This window comes from Calidris pugnax, unplaced genomic scaffold (assembly GCF_001431845.1).
Source record: "Calidris pugnax isolate Ruff unplaced genomic scaffold, ASM143184v1 scaffold434, whole genome shotgun sequence".
Classification (NCBI taxonomy): Eukaryota; Metazoa; Chordata; class Aves; order Charadriiformes; family Scolopacidae; genus Calidris; species Calidris pugnax.
Genome location: NW_015091143.1, coordinates 62,938 through 73,271, shown reverse-complemented (window position 1 = coordinate 73,271; position 10,334 = coordinate 62,938). Strand labels below are relative to the sequence as shown.

Here is a 10,334-nt window from a genome sequence, read left to right as displayed (position 1 = left end):
TCCTCCCCTCCAGAGACGGAGTCCAACCTGGTGGCCATCGTGGTGGGGGTGGCTGTTGTTGCCCTCTTGGCTGTCGTTGCCATCTGTGGATTCATCATGTGGAAGCAGAAGTCAGGTAAAGCATCGGGGCCGGTGAGGCAGAGGGGTGCGGGGGGAAGGCAGGGCCTGGGGGGCCGGGAGGGGCTGTGGGCCCGAGCCGCTGTGCTCTGGGGAGCCCCCGAGGCTGTCGGTGAAGCGCGGTGGATGCTGATGCCTCTTTCTCTCTGCAGGGATGAAGAAGAAGGGCTACGGTGTGGCGTCAAGTGAGTACCGGGGGCAGGTCCCACTTCTGCCCAGTTCTGGGGGGGTCTCATGGCTCCAGTTCCTGGCTGTTGTTGGCATTTCCTGCCCCCTCCCCATTTTCCCTTTATCCCTGGAGTGGGGACATATGGAATAGGTTGTGTCTCCCTGTGGGCTCCCATCCTCCTCTCCCGGTGGCCCCAGCGTGGCCGTGGCTCCTGGCACGTGCACCGTGCCCGTATCGAGCCCGGGGCTGGCAGCTCACGGCTGTTTCTCTCTCGCAGGCACGGACGGGGGCTCTGACTCCTCGGCCACAGGTACGGTGTGGGGATGGATGGGGCGGCCCCAGCTCTCCCTGCTCCCCTGTGGGACCCACAGCAACCCCAGGCTGTGGGAGGGGGCACCGAGACCCCCTTGAGCAGAGGGTTGGGGAGAGGGAGGTGTCCCTGGGTGACACTGTCTGTCCCTGCAGGGATCACTGCCTGATGGCTGTCAGAGGGACCGGCGTGTGGATGGGTGAGGGGGCTGGGGGCTGCTGGCAGAGAGAGCTTATCCTCTCTGCCCCCCCCACCCTGCTGTGGTTGGGGGTCTTCTTGCAACTTGCTGTTTTCTGATATAATTTTTTTTTAATTTTGGAGAATGTAATTATGAGTAACGGTATAATTTTGAGGTTGTACCTGATTTTTTTCTGCATATGTACCTTTTCTGGCCCACACAATAAACACTGGTCCCCACCCTCCGCCTGTGTATCCTCTCCCGGAGCCTGGGCTGCTCTTCCAGCCTCTGGCCCAGGGCTGGACTGGTTTGGGCTGGGATAGGGGTGGTTTTCTTGCTCACAGCCCAGCGAGGAGGCTTGGATCCAGGTCGACCATTGTGTTGGGAAATCCATGAGTCACATGGGGTTGGAAGGGACCTCTGGAGATCATCTCTCCAACCCCCTGCCAGAGCAGGTCCCACATGAATGTGTCCAGGGGGGTTTTGAATGTCTCCAGAGAAGGAGACTCCACCACCTCCCTGGGCAGCCTCTTCCAGGGCTCTGCCACCCTCCCAGGAAAGAAGTTCCTCCTCATGTTTAGGTGGAACTTCCAATATTCAGGTTTGTGCCCATTTCCTCTTGTCCTGTCCCTGGGCACCACTGAAAAAAGACTGGCCCCATCCTCCTGACACACTCCCTTGAAGTATTTATAGGTGTTGGTCAGATCCCCCAGCAGCAAGGGTCCAGGAGCTCCTGTAGGCACCCTTGGTCATGCTGAAGGCAAAAGTGTAAATGAAAAGAGCAAGTGGAAGCAGGTTCATGGCCTCCCACCTCACCCACCTCTTTCTTTGAAGTACGAGCAGATACGAGCTTCTGGTTGAGAAGGGCCAGTCCAGTGAGGAAGTAGGTAAGGAGCACCCTATAACACAGATGCCTCCTAAGTCAAAAAAGCACATACCCTGGATCACCACCACACCTTCTAAGAAAAAACAAAGGGTTACAGTTGTTGGGGACTCCTTCCTGAGGGGGACAGAGGGCCCAATATGGTGGGTGGACCCTCCTCAGAGGGAAGTCTGCTGTCTTCCTGGAGTTTCTGGAGCACCACGTAGGTGCAGAGGAGACAGCGACTTGAAGCTCGAGAGCTGTAAACAGAGACTTGAGGGATTTGGGAGGATTAGTAAAGGAATCTGGGGATTCCTTTAAACAAAGGAATTTATTCCTTTAAATAAAGGATTCCTTTAAAGTAAAGGAATCATCACTCCCTCCAGTGTCAGGCAATGATGCTGGGAGGAGCAGATGGACCAAATCAGTCAATACGTGGCTCTGTGGATGGTGTTACCACCATAACTTTGGGTACTTCTACAGGGGGTTGGCCTCTGTGGCACTGGGCTTGTTGACAGGAAATGGAAGACGCCTCTCTCAAAGGGGAAAGGCTGTTCTGGCCCGAGAGATTTCGGGGTTGCTTGACAGCTCTTTAAACTAGATGTGAAGGGGGAGGGGGGCGATAACATCAGGCCTGTCTTTGAGGCTCTGGAGGCAAAAGGAATCTGGGAATCACAGATAAAACACCACAAAGGAAGGCCACCTGAAGAGCATCACAAAGGAAATGGAGCCATTCTAGCCAGTAGGTCAGCCCCATTGGGCACCCAGCTGAAGTGCCTCCACAGAAGATGTGCATGGGGATCAATCAAGAGGAGTTGGAGATGTACGCACGCCTCCAGGGCTACAATCTTATTGGCATCACCGAGACGTGGTGGGATGGCTTTTATGACTGGAGTGTTGGAACGGAGGGTTACAGACTCTTCAGGAAGGACAGGCTGGGCAGATGGGGAGGGGGTGTCTCCCTCTATGTCAACGACCAGCTGGAGTGTGTGTAGCTCCACCTGAGGATAGCTGAAGACCTGATGGAGAGCTTATGGGTCAGGATTAAAGGGAGCACAGGGGCAGGTGCACAGGAGTAGGGGTCTAGGTCTGCTACAGACCACCAGATCAGGGTGACGGGGAGGATGAGGCCTTCTATAGACAGATAGAAGCAGCATCTCACTCGCACACCCTGGTCCTCATGGGGGACTTCAACCAGCCCAATATGTGTTGGAAGGACCACACAGCAGGGCACAAGAAATCCAGGAAACTCTTGGAATGTGTTGATGATAACTTTCTTCTTCAAATGATCAAGGACCCAATGAGGAATGGAGCTGTGCTGGACCTTGTCCTTACCAACAAGGAGGGGCTGGTGGGGAATGTCAAGTTCAAGGGTAGTCTCAGCTGCAGCAATCAGGTTCATAGGGCAGTGAGGAGGGCGTGCAGCAAGCTCGCTACCCTGGACTTCAGGAGAGCAGACTTTGGACTCTTGAGGGATCTGATTGGGAGGGTAGCATGGGAAAAAGAACTGGAGGGGAGAGGGGCCCAAGAAAGCTGGTTGGTATTCAAGGATCACCTCCTCCAAGCTCAGGAGAGGTGCAGCCCAAAAGTCAGACAAATTAGCCAGCAGGCCTGTGTGGATGAACAAGGAACTGCTGGACAAGCTCAGGACCAAAAAGGAGGCCTTTAGAGAGTGGAAGCAGGGATGGGTAAACTGGGCAGAATATAGAGAAACTGTCTGAGTGGCCAGGAACTAGATCAGGGAAGCGAAAGCCCAGGCAGAACTAAATCTAGCCAGGGACATCAAAGACAATAAGAATGGCTCCATGTTCAAGTGGTGGCCAGTGACGAGTGGTGTTCCTCAGGGGTCAGTACTGGGACCAGTGCTGTTTAACATCTTTGTTGGAGACATGGACAGTGGGATAGAGTGCACCCTCAGCAAGTTTGCCGACAACACCAAGCTCGGTGGCGCAGTTGACACGCTGGAGGGCCATCCAGAGGGACCTGGACAGGCTTGAGAGGTGGGCTTGTGCAAATCACATGAAATTCAACCAAGCCGAGTGCAGGGTCCTGCACCTCATATGGGGCAATCCCAGGCACAAATCCAGGTTGGGTGAGAATGGCTGGAGAGCAGCCCTGAGGAGAAGGACTTGGGGGTGTTGGTGGAGGAGAAGCTCAACATGAGCCAGCAATGTGCACTGGCAGCCCAGAAAGCCAACCCCATCCTGGGCTGCATCAAGAGAAGTGTGGCCAGCAGGTCATGGGAGATGATTCTAACCCTCTACTCTGCACTTGTGAGACCCCACCTGGAGCACTGTGTCCAGCTCAGGAGTCCTCAACGTAGAAAGGACATAGATCTGTTGGAACGGGTCCAGCGGAGGGCCACGAAGATGATCAGAGGGCTGGAGCACCTCTCCTATGAGGACAGGCTGAGGGAGCTGGGGTTGTTCAGCCTGGAGAAGAGAAGGCTCCGGGGAGACCTCATAGCAGCCTTCCAATATCTGAAGGGAGCTACAGGAGAGCTGGGGAGGGACTCTTTGTCAGGAAGTGCAGTGACAGGACAAGGGGTAACGGTTTTAAATTGAAAAAAGGGAGATTTAGATTAGATATTAGGAAGAAATTCTTTGCTGTGAGGGTGGTGAGGCACTGGAAGATGTTGCCCAGAGAAGTTGTGGATGCCCCATCCCTGGAAGTGTTCAAGGCCAGGCTGGATGGGGCTTTGAGCAACCTGGTCTGGTGGGAGGTGTCCCTGCCCAGGGCAGGGGGTTGGAACTTGATGATCTCTAAGGTCCCTTCCAACCCAAACCATTCTATGATTCTATGAAAAGCAGCAAATACACCCATACATTAAACACAAATACATTAAAACTTTGGGGTTTATTCAGTAATTTTTGGCGATTGGCTTTTTTTTTTTTCTCTGACTTTGCTTTTTCTGTGTAATTTTGTTTTGTTTTGGGGTTTTTTTGAGGTTTTCTTTGGTTTTGGGGGACAAAACCGCATATTTGGGTCCGAGGAGCTCTTCCTGCAGCCCGTTAGGAGCCAACACAAAGGTTTTGAGCCCGTCTCGTCCTGTTTTGACCTGGATTCCGTGACTCGGCTTTATTACAAACCCAGCTCCTGCGTGCGTCGCAGCTGGAGGAGCCGAGCCCGTCCTCGGTGACGTAGACACAGAGGCCACCTCCGTGGATCCAGAATCTGGATGGAGAAACGAAGAACCCACCTTAGATGGGGTGAGCAGGGAAAAGGAGAAAAAAAATCACACGTTGGGCTTCATTTTCGGGCATCCATATGCCTATATTGATGTAGACTTATTTCTATTTTGACAGAGTTGGCCATAAGAAACCCAAAGCTTTGCAAGAAAATAAACATATTTTTAAAAATCTAACAAACAGCATTTTCCCACACTGCTTCCACCTCTCAACTCAAATGGAAATATGAAGACTCTGGACGTTGCCTTTCCCAAACGTCGTTGTCCCATTGCTACTGCTGCATCCGCCTCAGAAATGCACGTTTCTGGGGCTGAGGAAACACCTTCCGATGAAAAACTGAGACTCACGGCTGAGAGAAATGGGAATTGTTCACCCATTTCCATGGTTGGTCCTCATCTCCTCGCGAAAGGCCGATCCAATGCTCTGAGGTGCCTTGATACCTCCTCACGAAGCTCTGAAGGAGAGAGAAAGGTTTTACAGCAGATCTTGGGGCTTTGGGCCCTCTCTGGCATCTCCAGAAACCTCCTTCCTACCAAAAATCTACATTTTGCCACTTGTTTGGGCTCTTTTTGTGCTTGAACCTTTCAACCCTCTACCAAAAAGTGTAATCTTTAAGTTAGAACTTGATTATTGCACAGAAATGAGGGGGTTTTTTTGTGACAGTTCTTGCTTTGGTGAGAAATTGGAAGAGATCCATGATGACCTGCTCTCAAGAAAACCATTTTCCCCTTCTCCTCACCCCAGATCTCCAAGGAAAATCTTGGAAGAGCAGCCAAAGAACCCAAAAGTTGGAAAATATATTGGTGGATTTTATTTCCCCCGCTACACTAAGCACCTCCTCGAGTCTCCTTACCAAGTCCTCCAGGCTGTCGAGCATGGCCAAGGAAGCCCCAAGCGCCGAGCAGTTGTCCTGGCCAGATGTCCAGTTCCCTTCAACCTCCGAAAAATAGTAGCATTTTCCTCTGTAGCCGATCCAGTCAAAGGGACACCGAAAACAGGGTGCAGGCCGCGGGTGAAAAGCCTGTGCTGTCACCGAGAGAGTGATTGGATGGTCATCCTCCACCCCCCCCAGCCTCCAAAAATCCTCTGTCTTCCTCGAGGGTGAGAGGAAAATGAAAATTGAGATGCTGAGAGAAATCTTGGGTGGGTTGGATGGAGGAAACCAGCTCATATCATGGCCCAGTTTGTGGCATTGGACAAGAAATGGGGGTGCTCTACCTTCAGAGAAGAAAAAGGGGGTGGTGGCCTTCAAAGATACAAGCTTTAAGAGTGTTTCCAAAATAGTCCTGTCCCTAAATGTGCCCTTTGCTGTTGCTCTCAGTCTGCAGAAGTAGAGATGGAAAAGGAGAGAAAGAGAAGTGCTCTTGTTCCTGAAGAGCTCTTGGCTTGGTGGGACTCATCCCAGCATCTCTTGCTTGGACCAGCAGAGGAGAAATGGCCCCTTCCTCTCTGAAAAAGCCACCTTTGGGACAACTCAGGTGACCGTATGCGTGAAACAGTGATTTTTGTTGTTTTTTCAAGGGTTTCTTAACCTTCAGCTCCTACACAGAGGAGATGGGTTTGGTCTTGTCTAGAAAGGCATCTCCACTTGTTGAAATGTCCCTCCCCTGGAGAGGACATCCTCTTGGGATGGGCTGGGAGCATGGAGGTGGACCTGGCATCCATGTGACCACCCAAGGCATCTCAGAGGTGGGTCTGGCACCTGCGTGACCACCCAAAGTATTTCAGAGGTGGACCTGGCATCCGTGTGACCACCAAAGTATCTCAGGGGTGGGTCTGGCTCCTGTGTAACCACCCTAAAACATCTCAGCAACATTCCCCACCAGATGAAAATCTCAACACTCACCTGCAAAAGTGACAGCAGTGACGAGCAGAGCCATGAAGAGCACAACCATCGTCACCTGGAAAGCCACCCGCACCTCCGCCTTCATCTCCAGGTTGTGACCTGCAGAAGAAAGACCTTCAGTGCCTTTGGGGGGGACACCCAGGGGACCAACAGGCTCCAGGTCCAGCCTGGTGGCCCAAAAGATGCTTTTTCCTCCATCTGCTCAACGATCACGAGGACTTTGAACACAACTGCCCCACATTGGGCCATTGGGGACGGCACTGAGCCCCACATCTGAGCACGTGGAGGGTGCCCATCAAAAACGTCTTTGGGGAGAGCCTTTCCTATAGAAAAAGCATCGCTTGGTGCCCAGAAGATGAGAGGTTGGTCCAGATGGACTTGCTGTCATTTTGGGGGAGGAACATCAAAAATTCTTCTCCACAAGCAATAAAATTGCATATTATTTTTATTTTTGGGAGCTCTTCCTTAGCAGGGGAACTGTGTCTCCTCCCCAATTCCAGCTGTAACTCCTGCTCTGAAATGCACCATAATAAAATAAAATAAAATAAAATAAAATAAAATAAAATAAAATAAATTCACCATAATTAAAAGTATGTTTTAATTTCAGGTTTCTGTGTCATTATTTAAGCTCAATGAACTCTTTCTCCTCCTAAATGGAGACATTTTGGGTCTTGGTCACTCCATTGCTGGGTCTCATGGTCCACAAAATCCTCTTTCCCCCCTCCATGAGCAAAGAAAATGCTGTTGCCAAAAGGTTTGACCTAAAATTCTCAGTGTTTTCACCCCGTTTTCTTTTCAGCTTCCCCCTCTTTGTCCCCATCTGTCACAGGATCAAAATCTCATGGGACAAACATTCCATTCCCCTTTAACCAAGGAAAAAAAAAATATCAGAAAGTAAGTCACATATACCAAATAATAAAGAAAAGCTATATTTTTTAAAAGTCAACAAATAAAAAAATCAAATAAAAAATCCAGAATTCAAAAATCAACAAATAAAAAAATGAAAGAATCAGGAAATCAACAAATAAAAAAATAAATGTCTAGAGATCAACCAATCAAAACCCAAAAAACTAAAAAATCAACAAATAAAATAAAAAACCCCCAAAATTTAACGAATAAAAACCCAACAAATATGAAATTAAAAAGCAAAAAAAAATCAACAAATGGAAATGGAAAAAAAATAAATAAAAAGAAATGGAAAATAAATAAACAAATGATAATAGTAATTAAAACAAACAAACAAACAGAAAAAGGCAAATAAAAGTATGCTAAATTAAAAAAAAAAATCCTCAAAATCTTAGTCCCTGGCTGGGTAGAGAGAGATGATAGAAAAGACCCCAAAAAGCCCCTTTTCTATCTTATTTTTATGAGGGGATGATGAAGGTGGGAGGAAGCGCCAGGAGAAGTAAAAGAGGGTGGTGCTGGGGGGGGAGGATAATAAGTATTTTTGAAGTGTCCAAACTGGACTTAAATCCCACTTATTTTTATGTGGTTTTACCACTTCAACTAGTCAAAAATTCCTTTATTCTCATGTAGAATAAGGCAGAAATTTGGAATATTTGAGGAAAAATAAACTAAAAAGACCCCAAAGCGGCTCAAGTGCCTCAGGGAGGATTAACCGTGTGTGAGAATAACCCAAAGTGTCTGAAATTTGACCATTTACAGCAAAAATCCCACCTGCCGAGCAGCAAAAATTTTCCTGTGAGGGAAGTGGTAGAAAAAGTGGAGTTTTTTTGTCCATCTGAGACAACCCCCCCCACCCCCCCAGCTGTTTTTTATTCTCAAATTATAGAAATATTTAAAAAAAACAAAACCCCAAAAAAACCAAACTGGCGATTATTCAGTTCATCGCTCTGCAGTTACCTGCCCGTGTGCTCCTTTCTGCACTCGAAAATCCGGAAAAATCCCTCGTTTCCTTCATTTTGGGGATTTTCTCCCCTCCTGGGGCCTCACCTGCTGAGTGTCAGAGGTGTCACGAAGACTGTCAGGTCTCAGCCTCCCTGAGGTGGGAAATCTTTGTGGAAAAGGTCATGTCTACCCCCAAAAATGTTAATTTTTGTGCCATGGGTGGGTCTGTAAATCCTCCAGCTGCCGGTTCAAAATCTCCACACAATCTCCCCACAATTAAAGTTTTCTTCCCAAAATTCAAGGATTTCCCCCCATTATTAAAGTTCACTCTTCCAATTTAAATTTTCTTCCTCCAATTCAAAATTTCTCCCCACAATTAAAATTTTCTCTCCATAATTAAAGTACCCCCCCCCCAATCCAACTTTTCTTCCCCTGGTTAAAACTTTCGTCCCCCAATTAAAATTTTTTCTGTGCAATTACAATTTTCTCCCCCAATTAGTTTTATCCTCCTAATTAAAATTCTCTCCCCATAATGAAAGTTTTCTCATTGCAATCAAACTTTTCTCCCCACAATTAAAATTTTCTTCCTCCCAATTACATTTTTTCCCCACAATTAAAATTTTCTCCCCCCAAATTAAAGATTTCTCCCCCAATTAAAATATTCTCCTTGCAACTAACTTTTCTTCCCCAATTAAAATCTCCCTGAAACTAAAATTTTCTCCCCCCATTAAAATTTTATCCTCATAATTAGTTTTCTCCCTGCAATAAAACTTTTCTTCCCTGAAATTAAAAAATTTTCCCCAATCAAAATATTCTCCTTGCAGTTAAACTTTTCTACCCCAATTAAAATTTCTCTGCAATTAGAATTTTCTCCCCAATTAAAATTTTCTCCCCCAATTCAAACTGTCTTCCCATAATTCAAGTTTTCTCCTTGCAATCAAACATTTCCGCCCCAAAATTAAAGATTTCTTCCCCATTTAAAATCTTCTCCCTAATTAATATTTTCTCCCCCAATCAAACTCTTCTCCCCCAATTAAAGATTTTGCCCCCACTTCGAATCCTCCTGCAATTAAAAATGTATCTCCCCAGTTAAAATTTTCTCCTCCCAGTTAAAATTCCTCCTCCCCCAGTTAAAACGTTCACCCCCCAGTTCACCCCCAACCCCTCACTTGGCTGCGGGAAGCGCAGATGCCACACCACGTCCCTCTCCTGCTGAGAGAATCAGGAAATAGAAAGACTTAACAAAATTAAATAATTTCATGGTTTGTTTTGTTTTTTTTCTGGGGGATTTTCATGAGGAACCTCCGGGGCAGAGGGGGAAGGGGCTGCCCGAGGGACCTTTCCCTCCCAGCTCCCGCTTCACCTCTTTTTGCTGAATTTCCAGCTGTTCTTTTTAAATTTTTTTTGTTTGGGTTTTTTGTTGTTTTTTTTTTTTTAAATCAGGAGGACAAATTATCCAAAACTATTGATTTTGGGGCTAGGAGGGGAAAATGTTTCATGCTGGAGCTTGCTCTGTGCTGAGGTGTTGGGGAACCCAAAAGAGTGCGACGAGGAGGAGGTTCCCTCCAGCACACAAAAAAAGGAGAAAATAAAATAATTATAGATATAAATAAAAATACAAATGATATAAGTATATATTTTATATAAATATATATAAAAATCTCTTTTTTTCCATGCTACCACCTCTCACCAACTCACAGCATCGAGCCAAGACCCCCAACCTTTCCCCTACCCCCAATAAATCAAGCTAGTTCATCCAACTGCAAAAACATTAAAAGACCAGTGTTCTTGCAATTAAATTAACCTTTTTTTTTTT

The 10,334-nt window shown here is 47.4% G+C and overlaps 1 protein-coding gene across 1 annotated transcript in view; it reads right to left on the bottom strand.

Moving 5' to 3' along the window:
- Positions 1-4,559: 4,559 nt before the first annotated feature.
- Positions 4,560-10,334, bottom strand: part of LOC106897894 (C-type lectin domain family 2 member B-like) — a 7,417-nt gene continuing 1,642 nt past the window's right edge. The window contains exons 2-5 of the mRNA XM_014958868.1: positions 6,671-6,769; positions 5,678-5,850; positions 5,172-5,278; positions 4,560-4,810 (exon numbers count right to left, since the gene is read on the bottom strand). Coding sequence (XP_014814354.1) covers positions 4,648-4,810; positions 5,172-5,278; positions 5,678-5,850; positions 6,671-6,769 — 542 coding nt within the window. The 3' untranslated portion in view covers positions 4,560-4,647. The remainder of the gene's footprint in view (positions 4,811-5,171; positions 5,279-5,677; positions 5,851-6,670; positions 6,770-10,334) is intronic.